The 21,423-nt window shown below is 39.0% G+C and overlaps 1 protein-coding gene across 1 annotated transcript in view; it reads right to left on the reverse strand.

Annotated features, from left to right (window-relative positions):
• The window catches only part of LOC306861278 (A-type voltage-gated potassium channel KCND2-like), a gene marked incomplete at both ends in the record, with an annotated part of 118,244 nt that extends 99,885 nt beyond the window's left edge, over positions 1 to 18,359 (reverse strand). The window contains one exon of the mRNA XM_079403463.1: positions 17,248 to 18,359. Within this exon, the coding sequence (XP_079259589.1) occupies positions 17,248 to 18,359 (1,112 nt within the window). The remainder of the gene's footprint in view (positions 1 to 17,247) is intronic.
• Positions 18,360 to 21,423: the final 3,064 nt, after the last annotated feature.

A 21,423-nucleotide genomic window follows, 5' to 3' on the forward strand; every position in this document is an offset into this window, starting at 1 on the left:
TGTCATGTGAAACACCCCCCTCCCCCCCCACTGTCATTCATAAATCCTCTCCTAAATGCCATAAAGTGTGCATCAAATGTGCACTTCAGAATCTCGCCTGAAGTTGTATGTCATCCGGCATTTTTTCGCCTACTGTTTTTTTAATAGACATGCTCTTTTGCTGTACTGTTTTTCATATACTATGTAGTATGCAAGTATTCAATTTCAGACACACTGAAATCATGGAAACTACAGAGTTTCTCCATTGGCATTATTAGAGACTTTTGCAACTGAATGTTTTCATAATTCCTCTAACTATTGGCAAAAGCACCCGCTTTGTGGCATGTTTGCATCACAGCAACAGAGAACAATTTTAGTTATAGGATCACCTTTTGGAGGGACTAAATTAGCACCTATTTCAGAGTAATGTCTAATACAACAAAACAGGAACTAGGAGTGATGGAAATGTATGCTGATTGGCCAAACACATGCCATATGAAAAACCATCTTACATAAACAGTCTACATACTGCGTAAACGTAACTCCACAAACATCACTTCTCTGGCCTCCATTCTCAAGCTGTTGTTGTTCAATGCCCTGCTTAAATGACTTTGCTGTCTTACGTCACTCCAGAGTTCATACTGGCAGTACAAATTCAACCAAGAAAATGTCCCTGGGGAAAATGTAGTTTTGGGATCTTGGGATCCATTCAGGTCTGCTATCTTGGGAACTATAAAGTCTTGTTGTAAATCATAGACTCATAAAAAATGGGTGAACAATAATCAAGTTTCCATCCAGATTTTGCGCTGTTTTGTTATCGACAAAGAGATATGCGTTAAAAAAAACTTTGCGAAATTTGCTGTCTACGGCCTGTTTCCATCCAACTGGCCTTTTACCGATAAAATGGTGTGCATCATGATGTCATCTCTAAAAAAACAAATTGTTGCATAAGTTTTGGTGTATCGCAAAAAAATGTTGCCCTTGAGCTGTTTCCATACTTAATTTATCCTATTGCGTAAATTATAGGCTAGGCTAGCTGTTCTTCATCCATTTGAAACAAACAAAAAAAAGCCTATATTAAATTGTATAGGCCTACATAAAATATTTTTTATTAAGAGTCATGAGTTTTTTGTTTTTGTATTTTGTTATAGACTAGATAGATAGGCCACTGTTGATAATCAAGCAATGATCATAAACAGTTGCAGTTGTATTATTATAATTTTTCTGATTAACGTTTATAGGAAATAGGAATGTTTATTCCGGTTATTTTATTTCTCCTAACCGACGGCCGTTAAGCCATATTAACCGTTAACCGACAAGATTATGTTAAATTACAATTAAATTAAATTTAAGTTGATAGGTGGCTTGACCCATTACAAATACCTAAATTTGTGTTCCGGGTATTCATTTTATACACGCAAAAAGCGGCATAAACAACATGAACGTGAGGATTCATGCACCTGCAGTGCAGTGCGAACGGAGAAAAACATAAGCTATAAGAAACAGGCCCATATGCAAAATATATTTTTCTAAATAATTAATGAATTAACAAAACGAAAGAAAAAAACCCTGCAACAATTAGCAGCCTATATGCAGAATTTCGGTTCATTTTTGTGATGCACGCTTGAGAAAGCGGCAGTTTTCCTTTATTTCACAAAAGTACGTTTTGTTTTTTATTGTGAATGTACACAAATAAAAGAAATATTCTGAATAGTTTTGAATAATGTCTTACTCTTATATGACAACAAATGAAGGAGTAGGTTAGTGCAAGTTGTTTCCACTTTTACAAGGGAACCCCCCCCCCCCCAAAAAAAACACAAGCGATCGTGCCGGCGCCTCACGCGCAGTTAAGCATAGCCTCCACAACGCAGTTTGTTCATGTCATAATAAAATACAGTCAGCTAAAAATATTGAAAAAACATGAACAAAAATATTTTATTTCCCCTCACTCCACAACAAATCATTTAAATTTAACGGTAGAAAGAACTCAGGACAAAGCAAGAATAAAAATATAAGACGCTAACAAGCCAAAATGAATTAATTTAAACTTTTGTACTTCACGTTCCAATATGTAAAACAAAATGTGCTTGGCATAATATCACGGGGTTATGGTGGTCAAGCTGAAAGGCACGGACTACAGGCTATTTAAACTGAACAGTGCACTGTAAAAAAATAAATAATAATAATCATGTAAACGTAGGCTAGCCTACTAACACCAAAATAAGATAAGTATGTTTGAGAGGTAACTCGTCTTTTTCTTACCATGTGTAAAATAATTTTAGATACAATTTAATAATCTGAATATGATTTAATGCGCTTTTGAACTACAGGGAAACGGTGCTTTAACGAGAGCAACACCATGAACACGGACGCTGCCTATAGGCTAATTCTGTCATGTGACACCACATTTATTTGTGTTAAAGCCCCTTTTCTCGACAAAAACTGTTTCCAAACAAATTTTTGCAACATTTGAAGTATCGATATGGAATTTATGCGCTAAAGTTAAACGGAAAAAGTTTGTCGACACATGAAAAATTGAATCGATAATTGGCATTTCCATCAGCTATATTGTAAATATTTTAAAGCGCTAAATATTTTTTCGCAAAAAAATCCTTGGATGGAAACCTGGTTAATAATATCATAACTAAAACAAGTTTGTTTATGGCATTATGCAAACTAAAAAGGTAATGGGAACTAAAAAAAATACAAAAGTTGTCAACCTTTTGACTCTACAGACCCCCATTGTCCACAACAATATTTAAACGTCCCACTACTTTTCCAGTTTTGATCCTTAACCGGCTCATTTACTGGAAGTAAGGATAAGTCATTTAAAAAAAATATTTGTACTCACAATTTCTACTTAAAGTATTTTAGAGCTTGACATATCTAGAAAATAATTTATTGTATATTAAAGCAATAAGCCCCAAGAAAAGCTAACAGCTTAGCGTCGTGCCTTAAGTCCTAAATTTACGTCCAAAATTTTTGCACGTTAAAAAATAAACACGACCTCACGTTGTGTCAATCACCTTTACATACTGCCTCCGAAACTTTCGTCCATCATAAAAAAATTCGGATCAGATTCGATTTTCTGCGTTTTTGCATCCGTTGCATGTATTTTGATAGGAAAGGATGAGGAATATGAAAAAACGGAAAAACGCACGCAAAATTTCGGACTGTGTGCAATGACCTTTACAATGCCCTTTAGCTGTTAGAAATTCACTGTAAACCACAGTCTTAGCTTCATGGGGCTTATTGCTTTTATAAAAAGGTTATTCCATATACGTAGTAAGGTTTCACAAAATAAAACAGAGCAAATAAATTGTAATGATATTAATAAAAACAGTATTCTTCCACCAAACAATGTAGTTCCTCAAAAACAGTTGTAGTTCCACAAAGTGGTTGCTGAGCAACACACAAAGTAATCAAAGGTGTAGGTTTGTAGAGTAATTTACAACAGCTTCGAACGCAGCTCAACCAATCAGAATCAAGGACCAGAACTATCCATTTTATAAATGAAAATGTTCCAAAACCATTTTAACATGTGATTGCACCATATGAAGGTCATGTGGTTTTTCTGTAAGGGATCTGGCATTACTAAAATATTTTTGTATATTTATTCTAAAAAATAAAATCATGGGCTTTTACCATTTTATAAACCTATGACTTTCCCAGATCTAGAAATCGCTCTTTCAAAATCAGGCAACGTATGCTTTTCTATTACTATAACTCATCGATATAATTTAATATTTTAAGTTATATGAGATTTAACTACATTTTAAATCAGTGTAATGCAATTTAAATGAACTAGAAATAAGTTGATATGGCCAATTTGATTGTAATTAAAAATGTAAGGCAGCAACTGAACTTAAGTTTTTAAGTAGATAAATTATTTTTACAGTAGCATCATAGGAACTAACAGGTTTTCGCATTCTATTAGACTTTAAAACCCTTTTTGGCATCTATATTTTTCAGAGTGTATAGAAACACACAGCCAACCACAAATTATATGCCAGTCTCTGCCTCTCTATCCCTCCTTTTTGCTATTTTTCCCTTCCATTCATTTCAGGTGATATTTGCCTTGGCCCTTTCTGTCATGTAGCAGTAACGACTTGAAATTAGACTCGAATGAAGATTTAGCTCTCTCAGAGAACCGTAAATCCAGTCTAAGCTTTCCAGGAGGAACGGCGAGTGAAGAGTGACAGTGTTGAAATATCAGTTCGCACTCTCTGCTCATCCTTTTCTATGCCTCATCTCCAGCAAAGGACGAGAAGAGTGCACGACATTTAAATAAGTCATCCGGTGCTGATCACCAAGACCGCTCTAAATCCATTATAAAACCATTACATCAACCTCTTCCGACGACACACACACCCGTGACTTCATTTTTTCTCACTTCTTTTGACACCTCTGCCACCATTTTGCACACACTTAAAATCGTTATACTAAGGCTAATTTAAACCTTTCACTTTATTTCAGGCTTCTGAAGTTGATCTCCTGCAGTGACTGCAAATAAAGAGAGATCTAAAACTTTTATATCCCCTGTATCAACTCCCTCAGAGTGCAGATGTAAAACACGCTCAGCTAATTAGTAAATTAGGTAATCACGAACACGACCAATTAGGGAATACTGAGAAAGATACAAGAGGGACCGGGTATGAATAATTCCTATTCTTAAATAGTTTTCAATAAGAACCTTTTATGATAAACTTGATAAGCTAATTTATTTTGCTCTCTTAACTATGCATGTTTGAATTGTTTATCACATTTTATTATTATTATTTGCAGGAGAAAACAGAAAATGCTTTGAAAAATAAAATTATGCTTTGAAAATCGATCACCCTGTTTATGATATGATACTTTATATTCTTCTATAATTTATAAAATGCAATAAATTTTGTTCTTGTTTTATTTAATCTAGTTTTCCATGTAAAATATCTAAAAATCCTTGAAATAAGCATTTCACTTAAAAAAGATGGAATTTTTATTTTTTTTTTAAAGGGGGGGGGGGGTAAATACACACACACACATATATACAGTATATATACATATATATATATTTTTTTTTATATGCAGTTCTTATTTAACATTCTAAGGATTTCTACAGGAACAAGAAAAAAGAACATTTTCAAAGTTACACAGCACACCAATAATATGAACAATAATAAATAAATAAAAATTATATAACCAATTATAAACCATTATACGTAAGTCAATTTATAGCCATTATAAAACCAGTATAACCAGTATTTTCTTTTTTTACTTTTTTAGTAATATATAATATGTATATATATTTATATAATTACTACATAAGCAAATTATCTGGATATATACAAATGCATTTTAAGAGTGTAGGGTGGTGATTTATGTCATTTGCAATGCTTCATGGGATATAATGGAAACTGCAAGTTTTTATTTGCCAAAGATTTCTTATCAGTGGATAGTTCTTCACTGAAATTTGGCTATTCTAAAAAATAAAGTTGAAATATTGCTTACAGATGGCTTCAACAGAAGCATATACAACCGATTAAGAACCTCAGAGCACACAGTAGATTTTTCTTGAAAGGTTTCCACAGTACCATTAAAATGTGTTTCTCTATGGGCAAAATAAATGGGATTTTTACTTCCGGAACCCAGAAGTTGGGCTCTATTTGAAATAGATCCAGCATATTTAACCAAAATTGTTATTAAAGATACAACACCAATGTTGGGCAGCAAATTCTGGCTAAAGCCAATTCTTCTAATTAAAATTACAGCCATGGTTTTCATCTGTAGGTTCAAAGAAACTTAATTCTGCTTGTAATCCAAAGCAAATTTAATTTTTCTGCTGATTTCTAGGGACTGCAGCTCTTAGATTCCTCCTGTTTCTCGCGGTCGCTTTCATGTCACCCTGCGTTTCAGTCTGCTGGTTTTTGATCTAAAAGCTGGAGTGCGTTTATGTGTGCGAGGGGTGCGCAGCAACACTCTGAAAACGTATTTATCTTTGTGTAATGGTACTTCATTGATATTCACAGCCGGCTGTGGATCAATGATCCCTGGAAGACTTGCTATTATTTCATTTCTTGTATCTAAAAGGCGTATCGAGGATTCAGCTAAATTGTTTTGAGCCCGTTTTGGCTGAGTCGTCACAAAGGCACTGTGTGGGCTAAGGCACTGAAGTACAGATAACTACACACACACATCAGTATTCACACTGTGGCACAAAACCTGAGCCAATAACAGCAGCTATGATCTCTCCCTCAGCCAACAGGAAGCTACAACCATCCACGACCAGCCAATCAGAACGGACCAGGTGTAAGGGAGTGGAACCCAGTCAAAACCTTTAATACACATGAATCACAGTTCTTGCTAACTGTGTATTCTAATATTTTGAGATACTGATTTTTGACTTTCATGTGCTGTAAGCTCTAATCATCAAAATTAAAACAAAAAAACTTTTGAAGTGTCTTATTTATTTATGTAATGAATCTAAAATATATGAAAGAAAAAAATAACTTTTTCACCATATTCTAATTTTCTGAGATGCACCTGTATTATTATTATTATCTGAATTGAATATAATAATAATACTAAAGAGCATTATTATAATTATTATATAATTAAAAAATTGTTTCAAAAATTTAAATTAAACCTTTTAAGGATTATACTCTTTAAATGAAAAATGAACAAATACATACAGTTATAATTGTTGCTTCGTCCCTGGGAGCCCAAAATCTTTAATGGGTTAAGCACTGTTAATGAGAGCATAATGTTGAAAATATAGATTGTTAGGTCAAATATGAAATAGACAGATGTGACTGCTTTTCCCCAATGGTTGGATGAGCTCCCAGTGAGAGCATCAAAGACAAGTACTGTTCCCTCAGATCACAGCAGTGGCTCTCTCTCGCTCTCTCTCTCTCTCTCTATCCATTTGATAGACACCATAGAGACCAGCACAAAACTTAACCATCGCTATTTAATTCCCTACATTGTAAGCATTGAGGGCAGCGAGCGAGCATAATGCATTAGCCGGCAAATAAAAAGCAGATTCAATTCAAGCGACGCGCACACACATTGCTTCCCAATGCAGCATGTCATTTATTATCAAGACTGATGCATCTGGGAATGAAGCGTAAAAAGCAAAACAAGAGATTTTCTCGGTGAAAGCAAAAAACTTTCTAATTACGCAGTGGAGTATGCTGATGTTTACTACATACACGCACACTCATATTTTAATTACTGCACTCGTGAATGGCACTCTAAAAGTTTGCCGATTTATTCTTGTGAAAAAGTGCTGTTCAAATAAAACAGAGCAGAGCGTGAGTGAACGTTTGCAAAAAAAATAAAAAATCCTCTGAGGGTGATTCGTGCATGTGTGTGTGTGTATGATAATTAGCTTACAAGAGCGATCGTCCTGGCGGGAGGCACTATCAAGGCCGGACAGACGGAGAGTTTGCTGAATGTCAGGCGGTGAGGAGAATGGCAGCGATGTTTAAAACATGAGGCCACGTCGGGCACTTCCCGATTTCGCTCGCCATCTCGGATTAAAGAGCACAACCTGCCCTGACATCTTTAGAAAGAGTTGCCCAATGGAAACACTTCCTGTAATTCAAGGTTTCAATGCGGATTGACCACCTCTGCCACCACACTGACTGCGCACTCTCTCTTTTTGACTGGCAGTTCATTACTGCACATTTCCTGTAAGTGCAGGTGTGTATATTTGGCATCGGAGGTGTGTGTAAGCGGAGTGATTACGGCCTGTCGGGGGAACGACAGAAGCAGAGAGAGGACAGTCGATGGTAAATAGATTCTGTGGTTTCCAATGATGTGTCACAGTGACATGTAACACTCAAAAAGCCACCCTCCTCCCTCTCTCTCTGTTGCTCTCCTATTACAGTCGTTCTGTCCACATCGACCTCAGCTGTCCATCCTCACTGGCTTACCTACACTGGAAGGACGACACTACAGTACAAGACACCCGAAACAGTTGACGAGAGCGTCACATTCAATGACCTAGATATCCACGGCTGCTACAAACATCTACTCACTCAGTAATTTCTCAATATACACCAAAAACGGGATTAAATTTTATCTTGATTTTTAGGTGACAGTGTCCAACAGATTGTAGAGGTGCTAAATAAATTACACGGCCCGCTAGATTGGACTTAAATAAGCAATTCCAGAAGCAATCTGAAGCCTTCACACTTTCAAAATAATTTAAATAATACCTGACGTATCAAATGCTTCACTAACAGAATTGCTAGAGACACACTTGGTTGAATAATTCACATCTCTTATTGGCTGTTCCAATGCATCATTCTAAGGCAGCATGTGATTGGTCAGTAAGGTCAATTTCACATCGGGAGGAACTATTTCTGTCAAAACAGAAAATTAGGAATGCAATTATATCAAAGAATTCCACTTTCTTTGACTATCAATATCTTAAAATTATACTTTCTTCGGCATTAATCCATACTACAACTTTACACCTTAAAATTAAAAGGAATACTGCAAGTATTTGTTCAGCTTCAGAGGAAATAATGCACATAAGTGTGCTACATTTGCATGTCAAAAAGGATGAAGGGTGTGTTTAAAGTACAGGACACTGAGCTGTAATGTAATGAGACCTGTTAGTTTACCAGTAGAGCTTATGTTTCTCTGAACCCAGTCACCTGAGAAGTATTCCTGTGTGCGCTTTCCCGCTTCTAAAAGGGGAGGATATAAAACATTCTTCTTTGAGTATGTCTTTTATGATTATTCAATAGGAATGATCCAGGTTCAATACAAGTTAATTATCGCTGTTAATTCGTTAATTGTTGACAGAGTAAACAATCCCTCATTTTGTAAAAACCAATAAAACCACTCTGCAGTAATGCACTTACAGTGAACGTCTATGGGGCTGCACAGGTAAAAAGCTATATATACACACTATTTTAAGAGTGCAACCACAAGATTTAAACAAACATCTTCCTGTCAAGATCATGTAAAACCAGTCAACCTGGCAACCTTTCCATGACATGTGCAAGGATACTAGAAATAAGACCATTGACAAAACACCCACAAGAACTACATTAGTAAGGCAAAACCAGATCAATAACTCAAATAACACACTATTAATGAAAAAATAAACGTACAAATATCTAAACTCTAGGAATGCCTAATTAGACTTACCTGGCATTAATTTAAACATAGTTTTTATAGATTCTAACATGGTAGATTCTCAAATTGGACCCAGAACATTGCTTTAAGGCAGACAAGTAAGTCTAAATTGGGAAATGTTTGGGATTTATGCATTAGCATTGCTGACTTTTTAGTCTGAGAGTGTTCCAATTTGAGCTGAAAAATTGATTGCGCCTTAAAGCAAAGAAAATGAACAACAGAAGAAAAGTGGGGAAAATAAGGCGATGGTAAGGAAAAGGGAGACAGGTGTGTCATAAGCTGTGTAATGGCCTATTCAAGTGTTTGTATCCCAACCATAAAATCAGTGTGTCCCCCTAGTGTTCTGCCTGACTTGAAGCAGTTACATGGCATCCTCCCACCCATTCACTCCATTTGAGTCCAAATCGCAAAGACCAACAAACTGCCTCCCTGCCGGCCTGCTTTAGATTCACACTGACAAATGCAAGTGATCTGTTCAGAATGGACTCTACAGCATCTGCATAGTGGGAGAACATAACTGCCTGATAACATAACACAATGAACGAAAAACACAAACTCCAAACAGACAAGCAACATTCAGCCTGATCCAGCTGTACATTCAAGAAAAGATCAAGTCGGCATTCAAAGGTCAGTTAAGACAATACATGTTTTAAATGGCACAACTTAATAACAGGCTGCAAATATGCATGAAAGATTAACATTTAAAAACTGAACATTCAAGGCAAGTATGACTATATCTCAAACTCAACATTAAATTAATAGCTCTTACTGCACTTTTTGTACCGGAGAGGTTTTGACACAAAAACCACTTGTAAAAATCTTTAAAAAAAAGTCTTAAAATCATCAGAAAGAATGAGTTAAAAACAAACTAATCAGTATGTTTTTCAATTGAATGTCAAGTCACGTCACCATTATTTATATAGCGCTTTTTACAATGCAGATTATTAAACAGGGAAATAGTGTCACGTTAACCATCAAAATATATGAATTAAGAATTCCATCACAGGAATAAATTCCATTTTAAAGCATATTTAAATATAAAATAGTTGTTTTCAGTTGTAATAATAATCACAGTATTAATGTTCTTACTGTATTTTTGATCAAATAAATGCAGCCTTGGTAGGCATAAGAGATTTCTTTCAAAGGCACACACACACAAATATCTAAATTATTCCAAACATTTGACAATGTATTATGTCTATCAACTGGAAAATATACAAATACATTGTCAATAAATAAATAAATAAATACTGTTTTTATGGTGGGAACAGTGAGAATTTCGGTAAAAATTACTAGAATTATTATTGAGCAACCTTCTTCAACATCCTTGCACAGTGGTTTTATTATACAGCACCTCTCACATCATCTTCAGGAAAAGCAGAAATCTAATAATTTGCAATATATCATCTTACAAAGTTATTAAATTTGTTGGATTGCATGAGAAGATTTTATGAAAATGGGTCACAAACAGTCTAAAAGGAAGTGAACTCAGAAACACACACAGGTGCGGATTCTGCAGGCTCATTGATTTTCAGTTTGTCTTTCTCATGTCTTTCTGCATGCTACGAGCATGTTGTGAGCTGTTAAAGGCTGCTTTCAGATCAGCGTTAGCAGATCATCTCTCCTGTACCTAGAGAGGCTTAATCAATGCATACTGACAAAAAGCCAACTCCAGACTGATGGCTATCTCTCCTGCTGTCTTTAAACACCATTCAGAGGAGCTGTAATGAAGACACGTCCATCTACCACAGGAGATCTCCATATGAAAGGCCAAATTTGTATTCACTACCCTACTTCCATCTGTTTCTGATATTTATGAGCCTCTTGTAAGGTATTAGCAGGCTTTAGCAAAACACTCCTGCTCCCCTTTGAATTTCAGCCAATTCATTATTATTTTCATCCAAAACACACACGTAGGCTACTCACTCACTCTCCTTCAATACAGAGGATCAAATCATCACATTCATCCAAGACTTCTCAAGGTGTCTTCGTGAATTTTTTAATTATCTTATTAAAAAGAATTACTCAGCTTTGGGGTATAAAAATACATGAGAATGAGTGTGGGTGAGAACGAAACGAGAAAAAGCAAACGCTACGCAAGAAGAATGTATTAATTCAATTAGTCCAGCACAAACCAGAGCACTGCTCAGGAAAGGCACACACAGGGCAAAATAATCGGAAATAGCAAGAGTCCACAATCTTAATTACACACAAATCAAATAAGTCATGACCAGGAAAAGATAACGGACGCGTGGAATGAGAAGAGATGAGCTGTGGAAAAGGGAAGAATTCTGTGTTTGTGCTTCTGATTGACAGATAATATAATGAGGTTGATCTAGCAAATGTGAGGAATCAAGGCTGTGTGTGTATGTGTGTGTACTCTGCTACAGTGTGTGTGTGTTGCCTGGGACAGAAGAATGATCTGAAAGTGAGCTTTTTTGGATCAAAAGTTGTTATTTTATATAGCCAGATTTATTCTTTATTCAATTTGTGCTGTGATTAAGCATAAGTAAGAGATTAAGCAGAGTAGGTACTATGGTGAACCCAAATTGTGGTCCTAAAGATATACAGTGTCAAATATGAACATTCTCAAACAAGATATTCAGGGTCAGTTTTTTTAATGAACTGCTATTTTTTACCATTTATTTGTTACAAAGAGCCTTAACCTGGGGTTTAAAATACAGAGTCTGCTAAAGCATCTAGCAAAAAAAAAAAGTGGGAATCAGGAACGGACAGTAAAAGTTATAGTGATCGCTAATCCCCTTTATCTGAATGTGAATTTGTCTAAATATAGACCTGAGCTTATTCCAGCATCTCAACCCTGGATCCCATTCAACAGAACATTAATCATCATGGGGAAAAAGTCTAGGCCTATACTTTTGAAGATTTACATTTCACTCACTTTTACAACTTCTGTCATTTCGAGCAGTCACTGAACAAGGGTGTATTTTGATTTTCACTGTTTTGATGTGTGCCAAGATGTGTGTGTGAGAGAGATTTAAAGTGCTTAAACATCCCAATGCCAACACCATTACTGATACCACTGCTTTTTTTTCCTAGACAGGCCAAGTAATTAAAAAACCCAAATGAAAAAAAACATACTTAATTGGAAAAGGAGGAAGAAAGCTCTCGTTTCATTCAACTGATTAAAGGCAGCTGTCTGAGGAGTGCATGCTCCACTTTCAACACATTTTTTATGGTGTTTGAACCATCACAGAGAGGGCAAATGTATCCAGAGCGAAGACAGAGAGAGGAAGCGACTAAAAAAAGTGGAATAAAAGAAGGGGCGAAAAAGAAAAAGGATGGTAGGAAAAGAAGAGGACATAGGACGAGAGTGAAGGAAAGAGACGCTGGTCCAATTAGCCTCTCGGTGTGGAGTAATAGCGCGAGTATGAAATGGATGGATGAATAGAGTTAGCGCCTCTACAGCAACACCACAGGGGTTATTCCACATGACAAAGAGCCTTTAATTACCTCATTCTAGGCTCTTTATTTCCCTGTGGCTGTGCCACTGTGTAAATCTTTCAAATACAGTTTTTCTCTCCTGCTCCTATTTGGGCCATGAAACATGTCATGTACATCTGTGGAACAAAAAATCTTGGTCAAAACACTCTTTTTTTTGTGGAAATCATACACCAGACCAGACCTAAGCGGAAAATTGTGGGCCCACAAAATAGGGGAGGTTTTTTGTGGCACAGATGGCACAAATGGCAAAAATGCAAAACCTCAAACAGCAATTTAAACCGCCTAAAGGGTTTAAAGGTAACGTTAACCCCAAAATAGAACTTTTCTTCAAAAACCCATATGACTTTTGAAAAATGTCTTCTATTTGTTCATACAGTCCAGTGTCAGTGGGGTTCAATGCAGTTGTTCAAAGTCATGGGGTTTCACAGATTTGCGTAAATGATGACATAATTTTATGGTGAATAGTCCCTTTAATCAGCCCAGGGACAGTTGTGTCTTATGTGTACACACTTGAGTGGGCCGGGATCATCAATAATAAACCTGCATCAGAGAATTTCTCTGGGGCAGTGCTCTTGCTTTGCAATGCCTGGTAACGGTGCTCTAATGAGGGTAACCCCACACCACAGTGCTCTTTCAGACACAATAATGAGTCCCTTTCACATGTTGTACCAAGCCCTGACCTTACTACAACCCTATTGGCATGACCTCTCAAGGAAACAACCTTTTGCCCTGATTGCAGTGTTGAAAACCACACTAAAGCCTAAAGAGGATAAAGATCTAAAGATGACCAAAGGGTCATACACTATGAACTTCTGATCTTTTCTCTTAGAAGAAATTAAGCCTATTGCTTAACCCACAGTGACCACAATGAATATCGAAGATTAATCCAGCAAATCCATATCCTGTGTGGCATATCCCAGGGAGGAGATACATAGCCGGTGGGCGTTGAAGCCTCTGGACTTAACTGACCCTGATGCAGGGTGACTTCCAAGAGTTTAATAAACTGTCTATGTTACTCCATCAATCTCTTTACAACCCCTCGGTAGGATTCTTTATGTGCCTTCATAATCCCACAGGAGGAGATGAAGCAGCGTGAGAGGACGAAAAAGGATTGGAGATTGGATAATGAACCGAGAGAAGTGCATTTCAGTGAAAAGAATGGGGCATTTCATTTACAAGACATTCTCATTGTACCCGAGTGCTTTAAAGCTGATGTATTTAGCCCTCTTCACCTTTCTCTCTCTCCTTCTCGCTCATATCTGCATGTCTTCAGCTCTGACAGCTGCTCACTTAATAGATCCCGTTTGACAGTGCATAAGCCAATTAAAATGCTGCTGATTTAATTGAGCTGGGCAAAATCAGCCTATGCCAGAAAATGAGTCCATTAAATAGGCGATAGGGGCCAGTGAAGCGGAGGCCATTCGTGCTGTGAACCAAAGTCACATCCCGTCCCTTGCCTCTTCCCTCCACACTCCGTGCATTCCCATTTGGGAAGAGCAGGACTCCGTGAGGGCTAACGTTGATGCCAGAATACAGGCAAATGGGAATCAATGGATGGATTTGTTCACTGACTTTGCCAAATGAGTCTAAAGCAGAGGGTTTTATAGGGCCAGAGTCCATCATAGGTTACCTGTAGTCCCAATTAAACACACCTGAACCAGATAAATCAAAGTATTCAGGAACACTAGAAACTTTCAGGCAGGTGTATCGGAGCTAAACTCTGCAGGAAAGTGGTCCTCCAGGACTGAACAACCCTGGTCTAAAGATATGTCATGGTCAGGAACTTCTGAGCCACGTTAAAAGAACATCCATTTTTGTTTTCAGCATCATGATATTATGCCGATCGGGAGATAACCGGCATATCTTACACCACAAGGCAGAAACGTTCTATACATCCTTTAAGCAGAGCAAGAGATAAAAGAAGCCACTTCATCCGGATCAAAATGAGACTGAGATGAGCAGCAGTCCCGGCGCATTCAGGTATCTTACACAGTGTAATGCATGATAGAGGCTATCATTTATGGATAATTAAAATTCTCGATCATTCTCATGCAGACAGATTGAAGGCGCCTGAGGGTTGTGTATAATCTAGCAAGCATAACTTTCTCTCACTTTAATTCTGGCTTTTATCTCCATAAAACATTGCTGATAGGCGAAATGTTCTCAAACTTCAATTGCTCTTTGGTGAAGGAACATCACAAGGGCTTCATTACAAGTAATCCAAACCCAACACCAGGTTCACGTAATCTAAAACAGCCACCTCATGTAAATCCCTCCCATTGCTCTCTGAGCCGTGGATCCATCCCTGTCATCCAGTCTGGGAAACGAGGCATTAAAAAGTGATGCATACATTTAGAGAACCATACTCTTGTTCAATCAGAGCAGGCAAAGTCGTTTAGCAATGCCTGGACTGGCCACTCTCTCAAGTGTGTGTTTAAAGAGAAATAGGAAGGGAATGAGATTTCAGACATGACAAGGGGGAATTAATGAACTCGACAAGTAAAGGACAATGAGATCTCAAACCAAAGAGGCGAGGTTCCTCCTAACCTCACTGTCTCTTAAAGTTAAACTGTGTGACATCTACAATGTGAAACTTTTCTTTCAGATCAAAATGTAGCCACTCAAACATGAAATGGTCTCAAGACACAGCCCAATTTCACATCCCAAGCTTTGGCTATTGCTTGTCACAGGGTGAACTTGACTTTACCAGGTCAGATCACTGCTGTAGCAACTGCCCCCCTGCATGCTCCTCTTGATGGGCTCACTGAGGCAATGCAATAAAATCTGAAATGAGGAACAGCATGCCTGCCTGCAGAGAGAAGAGATGAGTATATGGGCCGCATCACTGAAGCCCTGCAGCTGTGGGTCTGTTTGGAAGACATAGTTCATAACCAGCTGGCTCCGACAAGTCATCATCGCTCCCTTACATACAGACACACACACAGCACTCCCAACATCGAGCTAGTGCTGAGCATTTGCCCGTAATTTCATTTTCTCATTGATGTTATCCGATTTGACAGGCAAGAAACGGCAGGACACAAATTGCACACAATAGGATGTGCCGATACGCTCTCAAACAAAACTCTCTCTTTCTCTCACTCACACCGCAACCCCCCCACCACCCCCCACCCCCTTCACTCCTGCTTTCTCCAAACCTCATATTTTCTTTATAGGACAATGCAGACCTGACAAGAAAGTAGAAGGGGAATGGGAATGATTCGAACTCTGTGAGCCATAACTCTTTATATATTACAAGGACAAGCAGTACCCATCATGCCACAGCTCTGACAACCTAATTTTCTTCTTATTCATTTTCTTCTTCACTCAATTTTCTTCTTATTCAATATATCTTCTTATTAAAGGTTCATAGCATCTTCATGACATTTCTTGTGTCAAAGACAACATTAGGCACATTCAGTACACCAAATCAGACTTGAAGTCACATCTAAAAAGAAGCAGACAGATGCTGTGAGCCACACATTGTTGAACTACAGTATAAAAAACCCACTTTAAAACTAAAAACTCCAAAACCAAATGTTTCCCAAACACATTTACTTCTGAAATGTGCATTATATCAGCCAGGCGCAGGCGTCAGATTGACACTCACGGAGCAAGTTATGGCACACTCAGAGTAATGCACTTCAAAGGCGTGCCGATCAAAGAGCGGGATGTGTACTGGAGCATGGGGCTTGATTAATCCCCTCGAGTGTGACTCAGGACCGTGTCAGCCTGCCAGCAAAGAATCGGTCATCTCCTGAGCAGCAGATTCAGCACCATGGAGAGCGCCCGCTCTGCGCAGGTGGGAAGCTTGGAGAAGCCATGCTGAGGTGTCGAGTGATGGGATTAATTAATGAATAACACATCAATAGGGAATGCATTATTGTAATCGCCTTCAGTGCTTAACGTCACATGAATCAGCCATGCATCTCTGTGTGTTAACTGACTGTGTGAAAATTACGACATTGTGCCAAAGGTGCTTTGAGATGGTTAGTTATAAACAAGCAAGGCTTCCAAAGGAAGGAAGAGTCTTTGATCTGACTCTGGTGAGGTGTCATATGACAGAAGCACACTTTCTCCTTTACAGTGATTAAAACTCAGAGGTACAAGAAATAAATAACTCTGAAATCATAATCCTCAAATTGGCAGAAAAAGATTTAAAAGCATTGTTACTGGCAGTCACACAGTCAGCCAAATGAACTACACATCCATTGCTTTAAACATTATACTCACTAGTGTACGCAAGTGTAACATTTTGTTGAAAGTTGCTGCAATTATTATAAAAATTGTATTATTGAATAACATAACGTTTTTATTTCAAGTAAGGATGTAAGTGTATTTGAACCAAATATTGCAGAAAAAAATTAAGTTAAATGAAATAGCTTTGATAGGTTTTGTCTTTTAAAGCAATGAGACAGTCATGGATAGCCAGACAAAGAGAGAGAGAGAAAGAGAGAGAAAGAGAGAGAGAGAGAGAGAGAGAGAGAGAGAGAGAGAGAGTCTATTTCTTTGATTTATATCACCTTTATTGATCTCCCCTGCCCTTGATGTATTCTATCTCCACCAGCTCTCAACTTTTCGGGACGCGTTGGTGTAAAAGGGCTGCTTTGAAGCAGATCATACGCGCAAGCTCATTCAGTAAGTTTGCGCAGCACAACAACATCGACTCACCCCAGCGTTGTCATGGTGACGATGGTGTACCAGAACGCCGCCGGAATGCTGGTGAACTTGCTGGCGGAGGAGCCCTTCTCAGCGTAGAACATGACGGTGGCGAAGATGATGATGGCCATGGTGAGAGAGAAGAGCAGGAAGCCCAGCTCGGACGCGCAGCTCTTGAGCGTGTACCCCAGGATGCGCAGTCCCGCGGAGTGCCGCGAAAATTTGAAAATCCGAAAGACCCTGAAGACCCTGAGGGTGACGAAGGCCCCGCTCACGTCCTCGTTGTCCGTCATGACCAGGCCGATGTAGTAAGGCATGATGGCCACCACGTCAATGATGCTCATGACGCTTTTGACGAACTTGTACCTGCTGGGCGCGGCGATCAGACGCAGCAGGTACTCGACGGTGAAGATCATGACGCAGGCCGTATCCAAACAGAAGAACGCGACGGCGTAGCGCTCTCCGCACGAGATCTCCTTCGCCCGGTTTGGCCCGCTGCCGCACGGGACTGTCTCCACCACGTTGGCCATAACGGAGACGGCGATGAAAAAGCCCGTGACGTAATAAAACACCAGCGCCATGGTGCTGGTGTGCGGGTTCTCAAACGCGCGCCACATGGTCTCGCGGAACGACATTTCCGGCAGCACCATATCTTTGTTGTTTTCGTTCTCCTCATCGTCTTGAATCCTCTCCGCGTTCTCCCTCCTGCGATCTTTGTACTCCTCGTAACAGCAGTCGCCTATTATCTCAGGAATGATGCCGAAGAAGGCCAGCTCCTCGTCGTAGGCGGAGATGCACTCATGGCGAGGGTAGTGCAGCTTCCCGGTTCGGTAGAAGTTGAGGATGTGCCTAAAAATGTCCGGGTCGCGGTCGAAAAAGTACTCGTTGGTCTCCTCGTGGAAGAAGAAGTCGCGCTCTGTGCTTCCCAGTAATGTGTCGGGGTACCTCTCCAAAGTATTCCGCCAAGTTTGAAACCTAGTGCCGCTGACATTCAAGATGATCAGGCCTTCCTGACCTCGCCTCTTGTCCCGTGGAGGCGTCGGCATCGGGGCGCTCGCCACGGGCATCCATCCTATGGCCGCGGCGCGCGCGAACGGTAGCCACGCGGCGACTCCGGCTGCCATGCTGACCCAATGTGCGCGACCCGGTGCGACTGAAGCAGGTTTTGCGCTCACAAATCCGCCGCGCGCAGAAAGGACATCTGGAGAGACACAAAGCGCAATCACTTGAAGGCTATTGCTCACGTGCAGGAGACCACTGCACAGTGAGTCATGTTATTTATCAAGATCAAAACATTCGAGTGGAAAGGAGGAATTACAGTGAGCTTAGAAATGAATGGTGGTGTATGTAGTATACATGCGTAAAAAAGGCTTTTCGGTCAAACACAAATAGCTAAGGATGCACCGCATCTATTTTTTTTTTTTTTACAGTCTAACCTATTGCTCAAGAGCAAGTGAAACAACTTACCTCCTCATAAATGGATTTGATGCAAAAGTGCAGGTTTTTAAAGACAGCTCATCAGTTATAGTCCACTTTGAATAGCTGTTCCGCCGTTACGCACAAATAGGTATCCGAAACGCGCACTCGGAGGTTTTCTAGAGCAAATGCAACAAGTTTAGAAGTCAGGTAGAGGATTCACGTTGTCCAAGGGCATCCTTTTTATCGTCCACAGCTTCTGTGTTTGACACTGACGCTCTTGGAGAAACCTGCCACAGTGGTCGTTTCATAGGAAGAGAAGACCACCCTGGCGAGAACGCGTTTGGTGTTTCAAAAGCAGAATATGCCACTTTCCTATCCGCTTCTTTTAATTGTAATCCAATGACCCGAGAGCTGTTTCGCAAGGTCTGCATGCGACCCCAGCAAAAAATGAACCCGCAACAAATGATTCGCTGGAAGTTGCTTCATCCGCTACCGACGAAGATCTGTGAGTCTGCGGTGGAGCCCAAGTTGTTTCTGCTCACGGCGCATTGGAGGCGTGTCACGTGCCACGGGCATCGGTTAACACATATGAATGTAACACAGCCTGTGTGAATGGTGCATAATGTACCTTAGGAAGTGTTACGGTATAATGTTTATTTGCAGTATTTTATTCTATTGTAAATTAAACGAACGTCCTATATTGCGCACAATGTACAGTTATTCAGTGGCATTATCTAATTTATTATTAATCAAAGTTTGGCTGGAATTCAGTGAAGTGCTGAACCCTGAGCTGAGAGACTGAGGGAAAAGCTTTGCGGGTATTTTCACGTCTCAGGTTATCGATTCACACATTCAGCACTGATAGATGTGCAGGGATTGAAGCCGCTAGATGGAGACAGTTTTCAAAGGTGAAGGGAGACCTGTAAGAGCGAATGGATTCGAGTCATGTGAAGGTCTCTTGCTGTGATAAACACAATCAGCAAGCTCCAAATGCGATTATCTGTGTTGCAACTTTCTATACATGGGTCAATGACAAATAAGGATGGCTTAAAAGGAGAAATGCTGCACATGGCAAGTTCTATATGTCAGTTACACACACACAGCATTGCCAATTCTGTCAGGAACTGCATCGCCTGTAATAAATATAACAACGTGGTTAATCCACTAACATCGATTTAACATGCAAATGTTTCCAAATCTATATATATTTAAAAACAGCTGTAATTGCTGAAATAAGAAATAATAATCAAATAGATTTAATTCTATTTACTTGATAAACTTCAAATTTCTGAACTCCAGGACTATAATGTTTTATGATAATTCCCAGTCGGCATGGCTTCTGACAAAATCAACTTCGCCAAAAACTGATTTAAAAGAGTGAACCAAAACAGCTGCGGCAGCTCAGAGTGCCATGCGTGTTTGTGTGCGTGTCTCCGTGATGAATTTCCTGGCACAGGGCCTCCCTCTTCTCTATTGCCTTCCAAATTAGTCACATAGACGTATCACAGATGAAATGTTGGGAGAGAGAGAAAGAGAGTTTTGATATCAAAGGCTTGCTGGGTTTTGCTCTTCAGCACCACGGACAGCGACCAGTCACAGTTGCACTGCCACGTTATTGATTATTGGCAACGCGATTCAAGTGCTTATAGCCAATTTCCATTATGTTTGAGATGTATATTTTCTCTCTCTTCCCCTTTATTACACTGCTTAAAATGCAGAATTGTATTGATATTCTCCGCCTTCTATATGCTTTTCTGCAATTCAGCTCAAATGCATTCACAGAATGTACATTCTATTCAAACTTTTTCTTTCGCTTTAAGTTGTAGCCTACAAGAGAATAAGATTGATTTGAAAATTGAACTTTGAAAATTCTATTATTTATTCAAAATAATTTTAATATTTGCATACGGATTTGAGATTGGTCTTCTTTCTTATTTTTCTTATCTATTTGACACTTCCCAAGAATACTGTGAACTTTGGCGTAGCATGGGGGGGGGGGGGGGGTATAATAAATACAATAAATAAATAAAACAAATGAATGCACAAATCTGATGTTTCTTTTTGTAAGATCATTTAGATGTTATAAAGTATTTTAAAACATAAACGGAAAATTTTAACAAAACACAATGTCAAAAACATAAAAAAAAGAAATGTGTATTCAAGTTTAACTATTCAACCTCCTACCCTTACCAAAGTTAAATTATAAAATAAAAGAGTAAAAAAAATATATATATATACAGGTATATATATATATAAAATGGTTCATACTAAAAATTGTACAAACTTCTGAGGCTGGCAAGCAACCTTTTCACTCACGATCAAAATGGCTGTGAAGCAGCATTTCAATTACACAGCAAAGCTTGCAAGGCAGCAAAAGAAAAGTTATATTTCCTTTAGGAAAAGCAAATCTACTTTAGGAATGTCACGGGCAACCCACACTCCCTTCACACAAAACCACACCATGCTAAACTTAATTCATTTCCAAAGCTAACAGGATTCCCTCATTTAAGCATTCTGTACCGTGACCACGCACTATGTTTGAAACATAATGAACCAGAATAGTAGTGTTCAAGCACCATCGTAGTCAATTTAGTGACTTTTGTTAAGAGCATATCCCTGCCTCGGGCTGTTAGAGAAATGGCGCCAAAATATGACAGGCCCGGTGTCACCATGGTTACCAGTCCCGTGAGCTAAACCTGACAGCGTTGATGCACGTATTTGCACGCTGCTCTAAAGACTGTGCACCCCTACAGTTCATCGCCTTAGCAT

This window comes from Barbus barbus (genome assembly GCF_936440315.1).
Source record: "Barbus barbus genome assembly, chromosome: 42".
Lineage (NCBI taxonomy): Eukaryota > Metazoa > Chordata > Actinopteri > Cypriniformes > Cyprinidae > Barbus > Barbus barbus.